Source organism: Mustela nivalis (assembly GCF_964662115.1).
Source record: "Mustela nivalis genome assembly, chromosome: 17".
Lineage (NCBI taxonomy): Eukaryota > Metazoa > Chordata > Mammalia > Carnivora > Mustelidae > Mustela > Mustela nivalis.
In genome coordinates this window covers 18,002,353-18,024,308 of record NC_139036.1, presented here as the reverse complement: position 1 = coordinate 18,024,308, position 21,956 = coordinate 18,002,353, and the positions used below count along the sequence as shown (strand labels likewise).

The following is a 21,956-nucleotide window of genomic DNA, read 5'->3' as shown; positions in this document are numbered from 1 at the left end:
GGGATGGTGGTGGAAACATCTTGAATTTAGAAAGAACTAGACAGGGGAGCTCCTAAGGAGAGAGGCAGGAGTGGAGGGAAGGGTATCTGTCTCCATCTTTTTTTTCCCCCTAAAGACTTTATTTATTTATTTGACAGACAGAAAGAGAGAACGCAAAAGCAGGGGGAGCAGCAGAGGCAGAAGCAGGCTCCCCACTGAGCAGGGAGCCCAATGCAGGGCTCCACCCCAAAGCCCTGGGATCATGACCTGAGCCGAAGGCAAATGCTCAACCTACTGAGCCACCCAGGCACCCCTGTCCCCCATCTTTCATCCTGGAGGCACTACACACAGGAAAAGAGACTTACACATTTTGGGCCACCAGCTTTAACTCTCTCTCTCTTTTTTTTTTTTTTTTTTTTAATTTTATTTGTCAGATAGGGCGAGCACAAGCCGGGGGAGCAGCAGACAGAGGGAGAAACAGGTTCCCCACTCCCAGCAACCCCTCAATGAGCAAGAAGCCCTAAGCAGGACTCGGTCCCAGGACCCTGAGCCAAATGAAGGTGGACGTTCAGTGGACTGAGCCACCCAGGCATCTCCAGCTCTCTCTCTTTAAAAAAAAATCCCTGCCAACTGGGCTGCCTGACCCTTGCACTCCTGCCTCTAGGCAGTGATGTCCAGCCACAGATAAGCCCAGGATAGGGAGTCTCAGTGGCCTCTCTTGTCTGCCCATGAAGCAATGCAAGAGAGTCCCTTGCTCCCAGAGGAGACTAAGTCTTTGGTGAGCCCAGCTTTGTGGGCAGTAAACAGCCCACATGAATAATCAGAGATCCGACAGATGCCCAAACACAGCCACGCCCAGGCTGTTCCACTCCCTCTGCTCCCACCTGGGCCACTGTGGGCCAGAAGAGACACAAACAGATAAGCACCAAAGAAGTGTCAGGCCCCAGGGTGCCCCTCCGCTCCCAGCCTAGCCTGTTCCTACACCTAACCTGCACCTGTTTATCAAACAGATGCCTCTCAGTTGGGCGGCCAGAGTGACCTGGCCCAGTCCAGCCGGGGAAGGTGAACTAAGAGGACAGGCAAGGAATTGGTGTGGCCAGAGTGTGCCGAATCACTGTGAGGCTGCTGAGGGGCTGGGAAGAGAGAACAATGCCTGCACTGTTCAGCCCTCCTTGCAGCAGACTAACACACAATCCGTACACTGAAAGCAGGGGACAAAAGGGGGTGCTATGACCCCACTTGGGCTCCCCTGGCATCCCTGGGTCAAGGAGGGGGTTCCCCCCACCCCAGAGAAACAAAGGGAACGGCTACATGATGCTTAAAGGAACAAGGAGGCACTGGGATGGAGGCTCCTCGAATTCCTGAGCAGGCCCCTTTTCTGACTGCTTACTGCCTGCCCCCACACCCGGGATGCAGGCCCCTGGACCTCCCTGATGATGGTCCCTGCCCCAGGATCTCCTGTCTCTTTCCTAAATCCTTAGTCTATCCGGCAACAGGAAGCAGTATCTCAGTCCAACAGGGGGATGTAGATGAGAGGTCAGCCTCAGATGCAGAGCAAACACAAGGCAGGACACAGACAGTCAGAGGGCCATCCTGGGTAGGCCAGAGCCTAGCCTCTACTTGTGGCTGTGTGTGCTAGCCACTTATTCTGTGGCCTTCGTTCCATGTCGCTTAGTGCTCTCTCTCCCCGCCCACCTTCCACAACAGGACACCGGAGGCTTTGGAGCAGCCATGGTGCTTGTCTGACGTCTCATAGACAGCAACTTATGGAGAAGCTGGACCTGAGTCCAGGCTGCTAGCCCTCAGAGTTCCTGGTTTTAGCCTTTAGGCTCTGCTGATGCTGTACTACCTGGGTCCAAGGCTTTCCAAGAGAATATGCTGAAGGGACAGAGACAGCACAGACAACAGACAGCCCCAGGTGGCCCTTAAGGACACCCAGTGTGAAGGGGACTGACCCCAAGTTTCTCCCTGAGAGTCAGCCCAAGCTGGACAGAATCTTAATGCAACACCACGAAGACAGGTGGGGCCCAGGGATGTGGGCTGACGTCCTCTCAGGGCCCGGGGGACCAGCTTCCTGCTTTGTTTCATGAGGGGTACAGCTCCGGGCAGCGAGACTGCAGTGGTGAAGGGAACAGAACTTGGGTCTGCCTTGGTGTCCACGAATGAGCTAGACCGTGACTTCCTTGGGCAGAGACCGCAACTCCCACCCACGCCCCATGCCCAGTTTGTGGCAATACTGCAACAATTCCTAAGAGTCTAACAGGTGAATCTGATTGTCGCCCTCCTCTGCCCCTGTCACTTCTTCCTGCCTTGAGAATAAAATAATCCAACTTCCCCACGTGGCCTCCTAGGCCATGTGGGCCCTAGCCACCTCCCACTTCTTCTTGCCCCCCTCCCCTCCCGACTCACCCCTCATTGCCCTCCCCGCTTCCCCCTAAACCTCAGAGAGGCCCTCCCACCCAAGTCGAACTGGATCCCCACTGCTGTTCTCCTTCCTGGCCCCCAGCTCTCACTGCAGTCTGGACCTCCTCTTGGAAGCATATGGTCTGTGGGTTTGATGCTGGTGAACTACAGACTCCCTGAGGGCCAGGACTGCTCTACACCCCCCAGCACAACACCTCAATGCTTACTGGACATGTGGGTTAGATGAAGAGGAGATTAACAGCCCCCTGACCTGACCCTGTCCAAGCAGGCCATCAGATGACAGAGAAAATGAAGAAAGAGGTCAAGAGCGGGGAGGTATGGCAGTCATCCTGAGGCCAAAAGGACACGCGTCTGGGAAAGCCCTGGACTTCCTGGGCTAGGAAGCCAGACAGCAGCCCAGCCACACCAGGGGGGCTGGGGAGGCAAAGCCCAAATGCTGGGCACAGGTCCTTAACAATCTCATATGGTGAGAGAGGCGAAAAGATCTGAGAGGCAGCAGAGAAACAGGCTCACTCCTTCTCCCAACTCACCACACTGCAACCCAACACCATGTGTCCGGGGCCAGATTCTGGCTGGCGTCCCGAGAATGAGTTCTGAGAACGTTTCAACAGGTTTAGGCAAATTTTCTTGAGAGAAAAACCCAAAAGCCAAGGTCCTATAAGCGACAAAAAGCTGACAAATTGGCATCTCAAGCAGAGGCAGACCAGTCAGCTTTTCACAAGTCTAACACAATAAACTCCATAAATGACCCCACTGCTTCTCGGTAAGTCAGCCATCCACCAAGTTTAAAACATATTAGGCCTAAGCAGAAACCTTGACCCTATATGCTCCAGGCACTCCCAGGGAGGCAAGGCCTGGAGGAGACTCCTGGCTCCAAAAGGCGACAGGCTACTTGGGACTCCAAGAATCGAGGAGCAGGGAGGCCAGAGAGATAAGCTGTGTGGAATCAGCGGGGCTGCTGGTCCAGGATGCTGGATCAGCAGGCTTTCCAGGTAGTCAGAAAAAAACAAAATCAAAGGCAGGGGCAAAGGCACAGGATAAGAAGTTGATGTTCAACTGCCACCCTGACCCTTCACCTTCACTTTGGTTTATAGGAGGGACGGGGTCGAGCCTCTCACCGGCTTCAACACCAGCTCAGCATTGTGTTGGCAGTCTCTGCAACTCCTCCCACTTTAAATGGAGGAAGAAGCCAAGGTCGAGGCAGGAATGAAGTGACCAGCCCCAGTGTTGCCAGTACCATAAAATACATTAAGTCAGTGGACAAGCTCAGAAAAGAAACCTAGAATCTGGCCTTCTACAGTAGGATCCTTTCCCTCCCACATTCCCCCCCAAAAAATCAACCACAACAGTCCCTCAGTCTGGATGAGACGCTAAAAGCTTCACCTGGAAATGAGGTTTCTCTCTGTTTTAAAGACCCTCGATACAGCCTGAAAGAATCCATCAAAGAGGGAGGCAGGAAGGGTCATGATCTAAAACGGAGGAGAGAGGGAGGGAGAGGAGGAGCCAAGCACTTCAACCTGCTCCTTCCAGAGTCATTAATCTGCTAACATCTCTTGGGCAAAGCAGAAAGCTTGTTCAAGGAACAAGGTCTGAGTGACCCTCCCATCTCCCTAGATTTCTTGCTGATGTGTGGAAAGGTCTGCCAAGAACCCTTAGGCTATTAGGAAATATTTCTGAGTAGCTAAAGGCTAAAGGTTATAAATTTTATACTCTCTACCCTCCCCCAGGTGACCTCTGCATCCCCTTCGTTTCTCCTGCCCCTAACCTGCCCAGCAGAGCTTCCCTAGAAACTGAGACACTCAGAAATCTCCTGGGACTACCAAGAAAGGGAAACAAGGACTCTACATGGGGTTATAGGTAGTATGAGCTGGTCCAAAGCTTTCTCTTCCCCCCAATTTAGAACGCTAACAAGAAAAGGCATGCCAGTGCTGTGATTCAGAGGGTCAAACTCTGTCTCCCTCTAAAGGGACTTGTGCAGGAGCTGGCTGACGAAGGCAATGGAAGAGACATTATGGAGTTCAGCTATTAGGTAGCCACTGCTGAAGAGGGCAGAGGGAAAGATTTCTTATAAAGTTACCTAGGATAGGGGTAGGAGGGTAGAGGTGGGGAGACACTTGGGTCTCACTGTTCAGCTGAATCTACTCATCTACAACAATTAGGAGCCTTAGATGGGGTCAGGGGGGTGTGAAGGTAGGAGTGGGGGTTAGATTTCTTATAGACAAGCATCCTCAACCTGCATTCAGCAAAACCAATGGTGTGGCAAAGAGAGACAACAGAACAAGTGTTATTTCCCTAAATACCCCTTTGCCTCCCTCCACAATGGCAGGCAGATAGAAGGCCACTGGGATGTTCTCACAGCCTGTGGGAGGAAATGTCCTTTGGAAAATCATAAAGCAGCAAAAAATAGACAAGAAATTGTAGCTGACAGGCCCTTAAGAGACTCCATAACGGCCTGACTAAAACATCTAGATTCCAGATGAAGCTTCAGTGGGGTGGAGGCCAAGCCACTTCCTCTCTCTTTCTGCACCCCAGCCACTGAGTCAGGAGTTCCTCTTTCTCACAGTAGGCAGCAACATATTTAGTGCAAGGCAAGTGATGAGCTATGCACTAGAAGGAGAGGAGTCCAGCAAATGTTCCTTAAGGCAGGAGGAAAAACACCCTGGACTCAGGGGGGTTCTGGCTCTACCGCAGTCCTTGGGCAAGCCAGAAGATGGGCCTGGGCCTCGATTTCTTCATTCACAAAACAGCCAATGACACGTATCCAGCAGAGAGGGCTGAGCGAGGATCAAACGGGGCTTCTGCTAAACCGGGAGGTGTTGCTCACCGAGGTGGTACTGCTGGCAGATCTTTCACTACCGTCTCGCCCTCTCCCAAAGCTCCTACTCGGGGAACCACCCCCAGCCCGAGCCGCGTCTCACCTGGCTCAGTACACAGGTACGAGTAAAAGCCCTCCGACTTGAGCATGATGAGCAGCGAGCCCCAGCCCAGGAGGACTGCCGAGAAGAGGAGGTTTTCCAGCACTGCTGTGCAGGCCATCCACCAGCGGCGCCGATGGGCTGTGGCCAGGGTGGGCGCCATGGCGCGGCGCGGAGGCCCGGCTCCGGCTTCGGCTCCGGTTCGGCGGCCACCTGCACACAGACCTCGGCGTCAGCGGCCGGCGCTGCCCAGCCTGTACGGCCAACCCGGGCCGCTGCCGCAGCTCGGGGGCTTGTCACCGCTCCGCGGCCCAGGCGGTAGGGGCGCGCAGCGAAGGAAGCCCCAGCCCGGCCTGGGTCCTGGGCCAGCCTGTCCGCGGCTGGCTCGTGCGTCCGCCCTCAGCTCCGGGACAGCGGTCCTGGCCCGGCGGGGAGACCTCTCCCTCGGCGGGTTCCGAGGTAACCTGAGGCAGGGAAACAAGGAGGGACTAAGACATGCTCAGGGGCGTGGAATTAATCGGACTCTCTGCAGGTCTGACACAGCTTGGGGACCGGTAGGAGAGGGACCTTACGTCCGGATACCTGGGTAGGGTCATACCTGCAGGGCTGCCACTCCCTGGGACCCTGACAGGAGCCCTCCCGCCCGCGCTGGAGACCCTTCCTCAGAGCTCGTTCCTTCAACCACAATATCAGCGAACGGCGTCCGGAACGGCCCGCCCCCGACCCGATCATTGGCCTGACGGCTAGAAACTGCGGCGCCATTGGCCGCTGTCTAGGTCGCTAGGCGCTGCGGCCACGCGAACCCCGCATGGGAAAGGCGAAGCCGGTTCAAACCGGCGGCGCGAGCCACCTGCGCGACCCCCAACAAGGGCTGTTTCCTCGGCATTAAGGCTGTTCCCAAGGAAGCGGACCCCCATCTCTCCATCTCCTAGCTGCCTCCTCTTTTCGTCATCTCTTCCCTGGCGGCTCCTCATCGGTCACATGTTGTCTCCCTACACCCCTATTCGAGCGCCTTCTGTCCTCCTAGCACCTATGCCCAGGACCTAGATCCCCAAGATCCAGCTCACCAGGTTCCCAGCAGCGTGTATCGGGCCCGGCCGGCGCCTTTTCTGTCTCCTTTTATTCCAGCGCTTTTATTCCAACCCAAGATGAAAACACTGCCGCACTCTGATTGGCTGAGTCGGGGCTGGAAACAAGCATTGACCAATCAGCAGCCACCCGCCCGCCCCGCGGCGAGCAGAAGCCGGTTCCGGCCGGACTCCGAGACAAACAAGAGAGCTGGGGGGGGGCCGGGGGCAGCGGCGGGTCGTGCCTCTCCTCTGCTGCTTTTAACTGGAGTCACTGCCGGGCTGGGAATCCCCGGGGGGCATTGCCCCAACGACTCTCAGAACCTCACTCTGAAGCCCTACCTGGGTCAGGCTCCCCGGGTCGATGATCCAGTAACCCCCGGACTGCGTGCCTGTCTCCCTCTCACACCCAGCTGGGCTTCTGCACTCCCATTCTTCCCATTCTCTTGTGGAGTCCTCAGCTTCCCCTCTGACCTGGGAATCATGTCCCGATGCTCTGGCTCCGTGGGGGTCGTTCCGCTTCTGCCGCCTCCGCTGCTTCTCCCACACAACGCTGCCATCCTCGGCTGCCTCGGGCTTTGTGTTCTGATTCCTCGTTCGCCTGTCCCCAGTGCACTCCATCCAGGCGCTGTCTGCTCATCCCGCATCCCCGGACTCCTGCCCAGGCGTGGTGTGCCTCTTCCCTGCTCTGCTGATTTCACGGGTTCTCTCTCTTGGGTGCCATTTGCCCAGTCTCTGGAATATGGCCTTGGGGGATCCGTAGGTGGGAGTTTGGGGCTTGTCTGTACTCTAGGACGGTCTGCTCCCATCCACACACACCCCCCCACCGCCTCCTGCTGTCCTTGGTCCCCTTGGGGATCCTTACTCAAAGTTGACCATCCAATCTCCATTGTCTTGCACCACCTCCACCAGCTTACGTCCCATTCCTGGACGTCAACTTCAGGGGCCCTAGAGAGGGCTTGATGACGCGGCGGGCAGTGCCTCCGGGAGAGCGTGTGGAGTCGGGAGGGCTCGGTACCCAATGTGATCAGAGAGCTGGACCTGCCCCCAGGATGGCTTGGGCAGCGGGATAGAGCCCGGGCACTGGGTAGGTTCGGCAGCCCAGATGCGTATCCCTGATCAGAGTGGCTAGCCCGATCTTACTAGACCCTCGGTCTACCCCAGATTCAGCTAGGTCTCCCTGGCACGCTCTGAGAGCCTCAGCAGCCTCTTATCTCACGTCCCCGCATCCAAGTGCGCCCTCTGCCGCCGTGAACCCGCTACTGGCAACCTTGCTTACACCTCGCCCCGCGCTGTGGGCTTGGGGGATCCTGGCTGGTTACTTCTGTTACCCACCCCGCAGAATCTCACCCACTCATTTGGGACTGCCACTGGATAAACTTCAGTACCCCCCCACCTCCTTAGAGCCACCTGCCAGAGGAGCGTTTCCAGGCAGCTGTTCCATACACATCTCTGAACTGTTTCAAATACATCTCTATAATATTTCACTTTAGGAGCACCTAGATGGTGAGGTGAAGGCTCCAACTCTTTGTTTTCTGCTCTGGTTGTGATCTCATGTGTGGTGGGATGGAACCGCGCCTGGGGCTCCCAGCTCAGTGGGGAGTCAGCCTGAGATTCTCTCCCTCTGCCCCTGCACATGCTCTCCTGCTCTCCCTCTCTCTCAAATAAATAAATCTTTTTTTAAAAAAATAACTCACTTTCTACCGCCCAAAACTGTCCCGTCTCATTCTTTCTCAAATAATAGCACCACTACCTACCGAAATTAGATACCGTGAACCATCTTTTCAATAAATATTTGAAATTTGTCTTAAATTCTCCATTATTCTCCCTCTCCTTCACCCCACCCCACCCCACCAACACAGCCATATCTCCTAAACATTTATCTAATTTGCCCATCTGTATCCCTAGGACTGCAACTGCTCTTCATTCAGCCTCTGTTCTCAGCTTCTCAAATACATTTCTTCACCCAACCCCATCCCAGTGAGCTGTGGGAAAGGTAAATCTGACCTTAGTAAATTTGACCTCTGCTCAATCCTTCAGAAACTCTCTACCATTTGTCCTGTAGGATAAAGTTCAAGTTCTCTAGCCTAACCCACACAGGCTCCTCCCTATTGGTCTCTTCCTCCACTTAGAGGCTGGTTGACTGGCCAGATCATAGGTGCTTCAATCACATGGAATTGCTTGTGGTTCCTGCAGGTGCTGCACTCTTGCCTCTGGCCTTCAAAGATAGACTCTTCTTGGATAGCACCTCCTTCAAGAAGCCTTCCCTAACCACTCCCCCAAATATCCTTTACTATCTTTGTCCACTGATTGCACGGTTTTGTATTTTTTTTTAATAGTGCACTGTTTCATCTGTTTGTCCCTCCCTTTTCCCACTGACTATGAACAAATATTTGGGGGCAAACACTATGTCTTACTCAACTTTGTTTACCAGCGCTTAACACAGAAGCCCAAACAAAGCAGGTGCACAAAATTGGGCTTGTTGAGTGAAAACATGAACAAATGAAAAGGGATGGAAGTTATCAGCTTCTTGGGACAAAGGATTCAAATCTGGGAGAATATGGTGATGCAAATAGTAATTACCCTTTTTTGAGAACTAAAAATTTCCTAGGTGCTTTATGTAGTTTCTGTCATTTAATCCCCACAACAGCTCTGGGAGATGGCCAGGTCCCCATTCCAAAGTCCCCAGTTGAAAAAACTGAGGTTTTAAATACCATTTCAAAGTCACCAAACAATTATTATCAGAACTGAGATTTGAATCCAGGGCTATTTGAATGAAATTCTGGGTTTCTTTTTTCGGTGTTTTTGTCAAGGGTGTTAAAGCCCCAACACCAGAACTGCTGACAAATCGTAAAGAAATAAAACCACAAGAGTACCAGAAGAAAAGGCAGATGATTATTTCACTAGTTTCAGGGTAGAGAAGGCCTTTCCACTAAGCATTTGAAACTCACAAGTCAAGGGGTGCCTAGGTGGCTCAATGGGTTAAGCCTACCTTTGGCTCAAGTCATGTTCCCAGGGTCCTGAGAAAGAGCCCTGCTTTGGGCTCCCTGCTTAGCTCAGCGGGGAGTCGGCTTCTCCCACTCCCTCTGCTGCTCCCCCTGCTGGTGGGCGCGCAAGCATGCGCTCTCTCTTTCAAATACGTAATCTTCAAAACAAAACAAAACAAAAAAACCCTCAGCAGTCAAGAAGAAAAAGACTGTCCAAAGGGGCCCCACCCTAAGAGGAAGCCACCCTTAAAAAAGGATTTTGGACCACTCTGCAAGGAACCCTCCACCCTTTCCCTTGTGACAAAAACCTGATTCGATGACAGGCGCCGGAGGGTCAATCAGCTCAAAACAGAGGGCCAACAAGCCCATAAAAACCCCTAGACTTAGAAACTCCCATGGCAACCCTCTCCTGTCCCCTACCTCCTTAGGAGCTTTATACTATCACTTTGCCATTGCTCAATAAACTTTGCTTTGCTGCCCACCAAAAAAAAAAAAAAAAAAAAAAAAAGACTGTCTAAATTAAAATTTTAAATTTCTATAGAAAGAAGAAAGAAACTATTAACAGCATTAAATGACCAATCACAAATGGGGCAAAGAATTAATATCCTTGATATACATAGACACTTATAAATCAATGAGGAAAAGATGAACACCTCAGTTGAAAATCGGGGAAAGAACATAATCAGATAACTCATAGGAAAAAAAATAATTATTAAAGACACGAAAAGAAGCTCAACCTTAGAATAAGCATAGAAATTCACATTTTAATGATACGATTTTTTGATAGTTAAAAAACAAATGTAAAAAACCCTTTTATCTGTACAAAACTTTTAACTTCTTAAAAAAGTTTTAGCATGTTATCACTTTATTATTTCTATTGTGCTAAGATAATGAGATGCCATTTCAGCCTATTAGACCGGGTGTGCGGAAATAGATCTTGCCATCATTTGTGAGAATACGAAACCATGTAACTTTTTTGGAGGGCAATATAAAGTGCGTGCCCAAATATTTAATGTCTTATCCTATCACCCAGCAATTCCACTTCTAGGAATCTCTTCTGCAGAAAAACATGCACAGTGCAAAAAGAAATATGAACAAAATAGTACACTGTGTCATTTATTGCATCAAAATGATTAGAAACAACCCAAATCTCCACGGGTAGGGGAATGGTTTAAATAACCTGTGTTTTTTCCACATGATGGAATTCCATGTAGCCATTTTTTAAATAAAAAGAGGTAGCTTTACATTTACGGACATCAAAATATAACCAAACTGTATTGTTAAGTAAAAACACAAAGTGTACAACAATATGATCTTTTGTTTTCATGTGTCCAGAAAAACATCTGAAAGGAAAGATCTGAACTGTTCACCAGATTCTCTGAGCACTGGGATAGAAGGGGAAGCTGCTGTTTCTGTACTGACTAGGTAATTCAAGTATGTGAGAAAAAAATTTCAAACAAGACCAAAAGACATTCAGAGACAAGTTAAGTCTGGTCCCTCCCCTGTCCCTCATGTTCCTCTGAGGAAAAGGGAAATATCTTTTTTACTTTATACATGTCTATAATGTTAGTACTTTTAAAAATTTTTCACAAAAAACATTGTTTTAATATTTTTTAAAAAATCTAGTGAGAAAAGTAAAAAGAATGTTCACTAATGACAATTTACAAATAATACAAAAGTTTAAGAAAATAAATATTAGCTACAATCTCATCTCCCCCCCCCAAAAAAATGCCATTTGATGCCTCTCCCTCAAAATTTTTTATGCACATACATCCTTCAGAAAAAAAAAAAAAGTTTGTAAAACAATCACAAAATATACACAAAGTGGGAGAATTCTAAACATGTAGCCTGAAGCAAAAAGAAATGAAATTTATAAAAAGACACCTTATTTTTTACACTTAAGAGTTGAGCATAAACAGTCTCCCCTATTTCCCATATTAAATATTCTTACACAATGTGATTTTTGTGGTTGTTTAGAGACCTATCCTAAGCAATCTTTCTTTAACCAATCTTTTGTCATCATTTAGGTTGTTTCCCACTTCAGAAAAATGTTTTGCAAATGGAGGAAAGAATAGCCTTTTGGGGCAGAGTCTAGGAAAACAGAAAAAAAAGTCCCTGCAGTCATTTCTTTCCCCTTCCTGACTCCACCCCATGGGGTCTCTGCCCCGGCCTTCCAGACCACTCCCAGAGCACTGCCAGGGCCCAGAGCCAATTGGCCTCCAGCTCTGACATTTCCCCATGAAAGGGCAGAGGCTCTGGTCTGTCTTTCCTGGCCCTGAGATCTTTTTCCAGCAAAACACAGTCTGATCCAGGGGCAGTTCAGAAGCCTACCCCTATCCACAGTCTTCCCACTCTCCAAATTCAAGGTTCTCAGGGTGCTGGTAGCCCAGAGATGGGTGTAACGTTCTCATACTGGGGCTCCTCCTGCTCTTCCTCATCAGCCAGCTTTTGGGGATCCTGTTCTTGGGGGCCACTGTCAGGGGTCAGCTCCTGGGCCCTTCCTGAATTCTTGGTACCATCCCCCAGCCCCCTGGCCACTACTTCCTCTGGCCCAGTTCCTACAGACTCTAAGGACCTAGTAAGCTCTTCATTGGGGGCTAGGCTGGGGCTCTGCTTGGCAGAGCCAGAGGCTAGTCCAGGGCTGCCCTTATTTCGACTAAGGGCCCGGCGTGGAGGCTTGGGGATGGCACTCTTGACCTTGGGCCCTGCCTGGCCTTTCTGGAAGCTACCAAAACGGCGGAGAACAGACCGGACAGGGCCCTCAGATAACTGGGGTGTCCCTGCCAGCATGTAGATCGTAGTCACAGAGCCTGAGCCCTCCAGGACACTGCCCTCAATGGCTTCTACACGCTCAGCCACTGTCCGGCCACCAAGAGGTAGCCGGCGGCGGCCAGTGGCTGAATCCCTGGGGCTGGCAGCACCAGGAAGGGTTTCATCCATTTCTGCTTTCTCTGAGTCCATGGACTCCTCAGCCTCCTGGCTTTCAGGGCCCAACTGGGCCCCCCGGGAGAGCCTCTTGGGCTTTCGGAGAGGACTGGAGATTTCCCCTGAGCTTCGGCGACTCTGTGGGGCAAACTTGGTGCCTTCGGCAAAGGAGACTGACGGCCGTTTGGCCCGGGCGAGGCTGGAAGTGCGCGGGATGGGAAATGGGGTGGAGGCGTCCTCGGGGGGAGGGACGGGGCCTCCAGCCAGGCTGGCTTCTGGAAACTCTCCGTGGGCCACAGTGACCATCCCTGGAAGAGGAGACAGAAGAGGCTGCCTAAAGCTGGGCTTGCCACCCCAATGGGTCCTGTTTACTCAGTTTGACATCTGCTGGGAAGCATCAACAATGGGGTGAGGAAATGGGTGAGGGTACAGAGGCAGGGGACGGCCTATTCAGGTAGACATGACTCCTTCCACACACTCTTCTCACCACTCCTTCCCCTGTGAACTAATGCCACATGCTAGCCAAGCTAAAGCTCTGTCAGTGTGTCACACTCCAGTCCCTCTCACCTTCGGGCCTTTGCATGTGTTGTTCCCTCTTCCTGAAACACCATTCTCACACCCCTCCTTAGCTGTCACTTGGTTGACTCCTCCTGATTCTGCTAGACTCAACTCCTGAGCCATCTTCCCTGGCCCTAATCACCCCTGACAGGGCTGGATCATGAGCCCCAACTTTTATGTCCCCCATCAAAGCATGTTGACACAGCCTCTGTCCTACATGTTCCCGTTCACCACCCGCCAGACAAGAAGCTTGGGGAGACCGGAATGTTTGGTCTTGTTCTTTACCATGTCCCACGGCCAGGAAATGGACCTGCACTCAAAAGGCCACTGGATACATGTTTGCTGAAGGAATAAAGAAGTGGCAGTGGGCAGGGCTGCTCAGGGCGGAGCGGGCTGTCGGGGACTACCTTCTTGGGGTGGTACACAGTAGGCCGGGCTCTCGTCTTCTCCGGACTCGGGATCAGAAGAGAAGGAGTCATCTGAGGCCGAGGGTGGCTCAATGAAGCTGTGGTTGAAGGGGATCTCCGGGTCATGGTGAGAGACTGCAGAGGGCTCGGGGTCAGGCACGGAGGTCCACGGAAGACCTTGTCCCATCCCAGCCCCTGACCTTCAGCACCCATACTGACCTGTCACCCAGGGAAGCTTGTGGCTGCTGAAGCTACCACAGGGTAGTGCCGAGCCCAGGCTGCTCAGCGCCCCCCAGACCTGCAGCTTCATCCTGGACACAGCAGCTCCATCGCTTGCTGGCCTGAGGGTACGGGAGGGTGGTCAGTGCATAAGACTACTGGTGGGAGTAGCGTGGGGGCCGCAGAAAAGGGTCAGGACCATCTTAGTCCTGGGGTTAGTGTGAGAGAGGCAGGGTCACAGAGTGATTGTCTACTTCAGTGGTTCCCTTGGGCCACAGAATAAAATCCAAACAACAGGCTTCACCTCTCTGAGCCTCAGTTTCCTCATCTGTCAAGCTAGTGCCTTTCTATCACGCTAGTGCCAGGCACCTGGTGGGGGTTCCCCCAAATGCAGCTTTGTGTTACTATCACCCTTGCTGAGTCCCAGTTCAGCTACATTTCTGAAAGAGCCACCACCTCCAGGAAGCCTGTCCCTGACCGCCCACCCCCCAACTGGAAGCCACGGCTTCACTGTTACCATTCCTCTGACAGCCTTTGTCCCTTTCTGTTCTCGAGTGGAGGTCTTCTTCCCCACGCCCAGGGTCTGTCATCTGTGAGTACCACACAGCACAGAGTAGGATGCTTGGGGATTAGTGCGTGAACTAATACAAGAGCACCAGAGAATCCAGAAAAACAGAGCATGGGCTTTGTGGGTGCCAGTGACAGGCTGGGTCACCTTAGGCCTCCGTGTCCTCCTCTGTGATTTGAGAACACTAATCCTTCCGCCTGCATGTTCCCTGCTCTGAACCTCCTTGCTGCTGTGAGTCTCCAAGGAACCAGAAATGTGATGATATTTGGTAAAGGAACAAAGCTCGGTCAAACAACATTCCCCAGCAGTGGGCACCCCCACCTCCACCCCCGAAAGTCCCCCTAATCCTTCCTATTATCTCCTCTTCTCAGAAAGCCGCCATCTCTGATAAACCACCACTCGGACTTTGACGTCACTCTCCTTTGGAGAAACAAGGAGTTGTTGAGGCCTAGTCTCTTCCTGTCCCTGCCCAGCATTGCCCTGGGGCTTCTGCCTTCCCTGCTTTCCTCCTTGGATCCCTGTGAATAAACCCTCGGCAGCTGGGGGCTTTGAGTTGCCCCAGCCTGATGCCCAGTGCACAGTGACGCTGCTCACCCTCCAGCAACTCGGAAACTTGCTTCTGGAAGGCTTTCAAGGAAGGTATGGCCTGGACATGGCAGTGTCCAGGCCATGACCACTGCCAGCTACCCCGTTACCTCGGACTTAAGTGTGTGACCCGGCCAGTCCTTCCCCACCCCCAAAGGGAAACCAGATGCCAGCCTGCTCCCAACCCCCTGTCCCAAGCTGGGGGTGGGGGAAGGGACAGGCCAGAGTTCACCTGTCCTTGGGGTCCAACCGGGCGGCCCAGCAGCAGCAGGCACAGAAAATGAGGCCCAGGAGAAGCAGCAGCAGAGGCACAAGGATGCCAGCTATGAGGGCTGCATCCCGACTGTGGTGCCCTGGGGAGAGGAAGAGAGAGCAGGAGATGGCCAAATATTCTGGGCCATTGTGTTTTCCATACATCATGTTTCCTCTCCAGCTCTGAGTTGTCCCCCGGCCCCCCAGAATCTTCCACCTACGGGTCCCTCCCCTTTTTCTGAGAGATGTAGACTGTATTCAGCTCCCCAAAGCAGCAATCCTGCTAGCCTGTCCCAGCCTGGGCCCTGGTCTGTTCCACAAGCCCCTGCTCCCACTTGTCACATACCTGGTACATATCCCCTTTGTAGCAGGTCTGAGAGTTGCCTGCTCATTTCCTGGCTGCTAGCCTGGTTTCTCAGGAGGCAGGGGCTGTCCTATTTTCAGGGACCCCCAAAGTTAACCATACAGATTTCATGCCTCTGAAGTGAGCCCAGACTCCCTGTCAAGGGATACATCCCTGGAGCCATATAAAGGGCAGTCTCTCCCTGGTTACTGCCCCCTGCACCTTTCTTCCTTCCTTCCTTTCTCTCTTCTTTCTTTTTAAGATTTTATTTATTTATTTGATAGAGAGACAGAGCGCAAGTAGGGGGAGAGGCAGGCAGAGGGAGAGGGAAAAGCAGGCTCCCTGCTGGGCAATTGGCGGGCGGGGGTGGGGGCCAGGGTGGGGGTGGTGGGAGGGTGGTGCTCCATCCCAGAACCATGGGATCATGATCTGGGCTGAAGGCAGACGCTTAACCAACTGAGCCACCCAGGTGCCCCTGCACCTTACCCAGCTGGCAGGCCCCAGAGACAGGGTTGCAGGGTCCCTCTGGACATTCACAGGGAACAGAGCAGTTGTTGCCATGGAAACCAGGTGGGCATGAAGTGTTGCAGCTATGGGATGATAAGAGACAAAGGCTGAAGGCTGGGTGAGAAGAGTTAGGGGTAGGCGGGGCACAGGGGAAGGTAGATTTCTGGGCACCGCTCCCCACCCCCTGCCACACAGACATCCCTGGACGATGCCCAAGCAGACTCCTCTGACCTCTGAGCCCACATTCTAAGTACCGCTGGCAGTACTTGGGAGAATCCCCTTAGCCTCTAAGCCTGTCTTCCAGAGAGGCCATCCAGAGGCGGCCCCTCGGTACTCAGCCCCCCAGGGTATAATCTTCAGACAAGCTCCACCTCTCCTGATCCTCACCCCTAGCCCATCCAGCACTAATGTGAAATAAGCCAGAGGCCAACGGCATCCAGAGAAAAGTCTTCAGGGTCTGGAGGTCTGAGCCGCCCTGCCCTGCTCTCTGGGCCTTGGTCCTCTCCTCTAGAAAATTAGGTCTGTTCCACGTGATTCTACATTCAGTCCTAGAGGTGGAAAACCTGACATCAAAGACATTGACCTTGTTTATGTTTTACCATCTCAAGACCTCAGGGAAACAACAATGGAGTCGGCAATCCTACCCCTAAAGAACTTCTCCACCTCATTAGGGAGCCAGGCCTTTTAGATTAAGCATCACTACTTCTGGAAGATGCGGACCTCATAGCAGGAGGAATAACTTCGCAGCGATGAGCTGAGCATGCTGGGTGGGTGTGTGGAGGGGGAGAAGCCCAGGAAGGGAAGTTCAGGAAACAGACGGCACAGAGGTCTGACCTAGCCCCCTGCCTCCCTGCCAGGGCCCCAGTTCTCTCACCTGGGTCCCCAGTAGCCAGCATGGCAGATACACTCTCCAGTCACAGCATCACAGGTCCCCTGAACACAGGTGTGGCAGACAGAGCTACAGCCCTCCCCATAGGTGCCAGTCGGGCAGGGGTCTTCACACCTGAGGTGATGAGAGACTTGGAATAGGTGGGCAGGGCAGGCCTGGCAAGGCAGAGCCCCCACAGAAGGGTCTTACCCATCTTCCCCCATTCTTCTGGACCCAGGACCCCAACTGTCTACTCCTCAGCAATGAAGCTCAGGTGTAAACAGGGCCTTGAACCTGGGGCCAACCCCAAGAGGTGACAGACTACAGAGCCTAGAGAGGAAGAAGAGAGCTCAGGAAAAAAAAGAGAGAGAGAGAGAGAGAGAGCGAGCTCAGGATACCTGAGTGGCGAAGGAGGAAGAGAACTCTGCCCAGGGCCTCATCAGCCCTCATCTCTCTTCCCTCACACTTCCCCAGGAGGCAGGCCCCAAAGGCTTTGTGAATTAGTGTACTGGGGGAGGGACCAGCAACTCCCCAGAGGGAGTAGCTGGAACCAGGATCCTGAAGGAAGGTGCACCCCACCCAGGAACAGGCCGGCCCCCTCACCTGGGCCCCAGCCACCCAGGGTCACAGTGTTGACAGTGCCCAGTGTCTGGCTGACAGGCCTCCCCAAGCCGGCAGTGGGGGCACAGCTGTCCACAGCTCTCGCCAAAAGTGCCAGGTGGGCAGGGCTGGTGGCACTGGGTTCCGTTCCAGCCCGGCTCGCAGGACTCACAGCTGCCTGTGTCTACAGAGCATGGCTCCTTGTGCTTGCAGTGACCGCAGCTGGGAAGGGAAGGAGTGCATGGCAGCACTGAGGAGCGGATAGAGGGAGTCCCCACTGAGGCCTCCAGGGACACTGGAGAGCACCCAGAGCACTCAGGCAGGTTTAAACCTCAGTTTCCCCATGTTGTACAGCAAAAAGGCTGGACAGAGGATCTCCGTAGGATTCCAGCCCTCTCCTTCTAACTTCCCATTCTAGAACCTGGCCTTCCTAGGGTCCCAGTGTTACCAAGAACTCCCAGCCCAGCCAAAACAGCCAAGTTACTTTGGCCAACCTTCTCCCCAGTGTTCCTTCCTATCCCTTTTCTCCCCTCAACCCTCCTTTCCCCGCCATCTCTGAGGTCTGGCATGATTGGGACTCAGAGTATCTCCTGTCCCACAAGATGAAAATGCATAAAAATTAAAACATGTCTGTTTTCATCACTATAATTTCAAGTTTATCTTATGTTTAAAAAAAAAAGTCTTCGGGGTGCTTTCCTGGCTCAGTGGGTTAAGCATCTGCCTTCAGCTCAGGTCATGATCTCAGGGTCCTGGGATCAAGACCCACATGGGGCTCTCTGTTCTGCAGGGAGTCTGCTTCTCCCTCTCCTCTCTACCACCTTGTGCTATCTTTCACTCATCCTTTCAAATAAATAAGTAAAATCTTAAAAAAATTTTTTTTCCACAGTTTTGTTTTTGTTTTTGTTTTTTTTTAGATGTAACTGTCATACTGCACTGAGTAACTTTAAGGTACACAGCCTCGACTTGACTTACCTATATCGTGAAATGGTTACCACAGTAAGTTTAGCTAATGTCCCTCATCTCATGTAGGTGCAAAAACAAAAAACAAAACAAAACAAAAACAACAACAAAAAAATTTTTTTTCCTTTTTGAAAAGAACTCTTAGGATCTACTCTCCTAAGAACTCTCCCACTAAGGTTTTCCTTAATCTTAATTTCTCATTGATTCTTTTTTTTTTTTTAAGATTTTATTTATTTGTTTGACAGACAGAGATCACAAGTAGGCAGAGAGGCAAGCAGAGAGAGAGGGAGATGCAGGCTCCCTGAGGAGCAGAGAGCCCCATGCGGGGTTCGATTCCAGGACCCTGAGACCATGACCTAAGCCGAAGGCAGAGGCTTAACCCACTGAGTCGCCCAGGTGCCTCTCTCATTGATTCTTTAACAGTTTCTTGAAAAGTCTTTCTTTGGATAGTTATCTGGAATCATATGTTTGGATCAGATTCGTTTGTTCATAAAATCAATTTAGCAGATCCGCAACAGAAAGAAAAAGCAAGCAAGCAAGCAAGCATTACAGTGTGTGTATGTATCTCACGTATGTAATATATAGAGATATACACATTTATATTACATGTAATACGTGAAGCAAAGATAAGTGTATGTTGTCTGGTTAAGCTTTTACCCCAGAGCTGTGTGTGTTGAGACAGACAGAATTAGGTGGGATGTAAAACGCATTTCCTTTTGTTGTTTTGTTTTTATTTGCTTTTAAGTAAGTGCCATGCCCAAGGCGCAACGCCCAGTGCAGGGCTGCAACTCAAGCACCCCCACCCCAACCCCCGCTCAAGAGTCGCATGCTCTACCTACTAAGCCAGACAGGCGCCCCAAAACGCATTTCTTTTTTTTTTTTTTTAATTTTTTTAAAGATTTTATTTATTTATTTGACAGAGAGAGATCACAAGTAGGCAGAGAGGCAGGCAGAGAAAGAGAGAGGAGGAAGCAGGCTCCCTGCTGAGCAGAGAGCCCGATGCGGGGCTCGATCCCAGGACTCTGGGATCATGACCTGAACTGAAGGCAGAGGCTTAACCCACTGAGCCACCCAGGCGCCCCAAAACGCATTTCTTACTGTGCATGGAGCGGCCCAAGTTTGAAAGCCACTAAGTTTGAAAGGCACCCTGCAATCGTTTTGTCACGCTTTTGTCATGCCCCTTCCTTCCTCTCATTCATCTTTTATCTGCTTCTAACTATAGTTTGCTGGTACTCCTACGGTTTGAGAACAACCAGACGACGAGCTGGGCGAAGCTGGACCTCGGGCTTCGAGGGTCTTTCTCCTCCTTCTGTCCCGTCCCCGTCGGTCTTGGCGGAAAGCACCGGGCCCTGCTATCCCCGCGCCCCTGCCTCTGCCCGGCTTCTCCCCTCCCCCGCGCTCTCGCCCCTGCACCCCCGCACCGCTCCTGCGCGGGGCAGGGGGTGCTCACGGTCGCGCCCCCGCCTCCCGCTCACCTGTCGCGGCAGTGAGGCCCGTAGCTGCCGGCGCGGCAGGGCAGCTCGCAGTGGGCACCGCGGAAGCCCGGTGGGCAGGCGCACTGGCCGGAGGCGGCGCTGCAGCGACCGCGCACGCACTCGCACTGCTGCCGGCACTCGGGGCCCCACCAGCCCGGGCGGCAGACGCAGCGGCCGGTCTCCTGTGCGCACGGGGAGCCATGGCAGGCGCAGCGGAAGCTGCAGCGGCGGCCCCACCAGCCCGGCTCACAGCGGCAGGAGCCGTCGGCTTGATCGCAGCGCGCCGCCGCCGGGTTGCACTGGCACGGGCGGCGGCAAGTGGAGGACCACCAGCCGGGCTCGCAGCGGCACGCGCCCGTCGCGGGGTTGCAACGCCCGTGCGGGCCGCAGGCGCAAGCGAACTCACAACGGTCGCCCCAGCGGTCCGCTTGGCAGTGGCACACGCCCGTGGCCGGCTCGCACTGGCCGTGTGGGTGGCAGGCACAGATCTCGCGGCAGTCGGGACCCCAGTACTGGCCGGGGCAGCCTGCAGGGATGGGGTGGGGACGGAGTGGGAACGGAAGGGGGTCAGCAGGCTCTGGGCCAGACATGGCTCTCCACAGCGTCGCAACCCCCTTCCACAAGGAAGAGGGGTGCCAGGCCCACGCCCAAGAGCCAGAGACAGACCCTTGAACAGGCAGCCTAACCTCCTGGGGCACAGCTCACTTCCTGCCTCTGACTCTGAACTACAAAAACCCTTTGCAGTGGGCCCAGCTTCCTACTTCATACCCCAGAACACACTTAGAGGTCCTGAGTGGGGGAAGCTTTGGTCAGAGTCACACAGAAGTAGGATTTCATCCATGCCCCTGCCTTCCTCTCACGCCCTACCCCCATCCTCCACCCACCCCACTGGAGGTGAACTGAGCGTCCTGAGTGTCGACCCCAGCCCAGATGGTGACTGTGAAGGTCACAAAAAAGCCACATTTGCCCCTAGTGTCTCCTCTCAGCCCTGAGTCCTGCTCTCTGGCCATCCTGCGCACCAAACCCTTTCCCATGCCCTCTTTTCACCAGAGAAGGAAGAGCCGGGCCAGGGTTCTCCTTCCACCCTCCACACATGCCCATTTTGCAATTAACAGGGATAACCAGCGTCTTTTCCGAGAAGTTAAGCAAGATGGTGAAGGGCACACAGCTAAGAACTGTGGGTAGGGCTTTGTGGATATGGGTAAAAACCAGATGACTCAGGTCACCTTCCAGGAATGCGTCACTTCCCGACTCTGGGCCTCCATCTCCTCGGTGAAGCTTGGAGGGATTCTGGCCCTGCTGTTCTAAGATCACATTTCTACCTGCTTTGCCTCCCCACGGCTCAGTTCTGCCTAGCAACTTCATCCTCCAGTTGAAACTAGGACTCACGGGAGTTGCACTGGGCCCCGAAGAATCCAGGTTTGCATCGACAGAGGCCTGGTTTCACACAGACTTCATCTTCCCGGCAGGCATCTAGCCCCTCACAGATGGCTGAAAAACATCCCACCCAGGTGGGAAGGATGGTGGCATGGCCAAACCAGGGGACCACTCTGCCCCTCTCACTGGTTCCCAGCACCCTGCCCCCTCAAGAGTCATTCCATCAGGGCTGGGCCCGGGGGGGATGTCAGGATGGGCTCCAGCTCTAGGGCTCAGGAGGGGAAATAGGTCCCAGGAGGAGGGGAAGGAAGAGTCACTGGGCTATGTCCTCATTTCTTCTTGGGTAGGGATCTGTTCTGGCTACTCACGGATAGTGCATTCTTGATCTTTCTGCCTCCAGCCTGGGCAGCACTGGATATCAGCAGAGGGGCTGTGGGGCAGAGAGGGGTTAGCCGGGGGACAGACTGTCTCCGCAGGTAGATCTCTATCTCTGGCTGAGATGTGGGAGGCCGCCTGAGCCCCATCAGGCAGGCCTAGCCAAGAGTCACAGCTCCAGTGTTCCTAATCCCTTCCCTTTCTTTCCCTGGCCCTCTCACCTCCAGCCTTGCCTATCTACCACCCTCCAGGCTGTCCCCAGGCCCCCTTCCCTTCAGCTCCATGGCCTCTTCCCTCATGTATTCCTCCTTCTCGGCAATGCCTCTACCCCAGTTCAGCCACCACCACCCCGACCTCAGATTCCCACAAAGACCCACCTGCTGGCCAGGCAGACATGCTGCCCATTGGGGTCCAGCTTGGACTCCTGGGTCCCCTGTGTCCAGAGCAGCAACAGTAGCAGCAGCCTCAGTCCCATGGCGGCCCGTTCAGCCGGAGGGTTTGGGTTAGTCTGGCCCCCACAGCTCCCAACCCCCTCCCTGCTTCCTTCCAAGGCCTTTCCTGAGGA

General features: G+C 53.2%; 2 protein-coding genes across 13 annotated transcripts in view; both read right to left on the bottom strand.

The window, feature by feature from the left end:
* SLC43A2 (solute carrier family 43 member 2) overlaps window positions 1–7,751 on the bottom strand; it is a 40,357-nt gene extending 32,606 nt beyond the window's left edge. The window contains exons 1-3 of one of the 12 annotated variants that reach the window (XM_082707110.1): window positions 6,860–7,751; window positions 6,386–6,504; window positions 5,322–5,782 (exon numbers count right to left, since the gene is read on the bottom strand). In XM_082707110.1, the coding sequence (XP_082563236.1) occupies window positions 5,322–5,481 (160 nt within the window). In that variant the 5' untranslated portion in view covers window positions 5,482–5,782; window positions 6,386–6,504; window positions 6,860–7,751. Of the gene's footprint in view, window positions 1–5,321; window positions 5,783–5,916; window positions 6,054–6,385 lie in introns of those variants that run through there. The other 11 variants (XM_082707104.1, XM_082707109.1, XM_082707113.1 and 8 more) reach the window with 11 other exon arrangements.
* Window positions 7,752–10,113: 2,362 nt separating this feature from the next.
* On the bottom strand, window positions 10,114–21,932 carry SCARF1 (scavenger receptor class F member 1). Its single transcript, XM_082707091.1, has 11 exons — window positions 21,769–21,932; window positions 21,385–21,446; window positions 21,029–21,130; window positions 19,640–20,165; window positions 17,208–17,426; window positions 16,611–16,739; window positions 15,716–15,819; window positions 14,867–14,987; window positions 13,482–13,603; window positions 13,263–13,397; window positions 10,114–12,605 (listed from the first exon to the last, which is right to left on the bottom strand). The coding sequence occupies exons 1-11, from the start codon at window positions 21,864–21,866 to the stop codon at window positions 11,743–11,745; spliced, it is 2,481 nt and encodes an 826-aa protein (XP_082563217.1). The 5' UTR covers window positions 21,867–21,932; the 3' UTR covers window positions 10,114–11,742.
* Window positions 21,933–21,956: the final 24 nt, after the last annotated feature.

Bases quoted from the DNA above. Each gene is read 5' to 3' on its own strand.
- SCARF1 (XM_082707091.1), bottom strand. From the start codon at position 21,866: ATGGGACTGAGGCTGCTGCTACTGTTGCTGCTCTGGACACAGGGGACC. The intron at 15,820-16,610 runs GTGAGAGAACTG...ATCATCCCATAG, and splicing joins GCTGGCTACTGGGGACCCAG to CTGCAACACTTCATGCCCAC. The intron at 14,988-15,715 runs GTAAGGTGCAGG...TCCTCTCCCCAG, and splicing joins CTCTGGGGCCTGCCAGCTGG to GGCACCACAGTCGGGATGCA.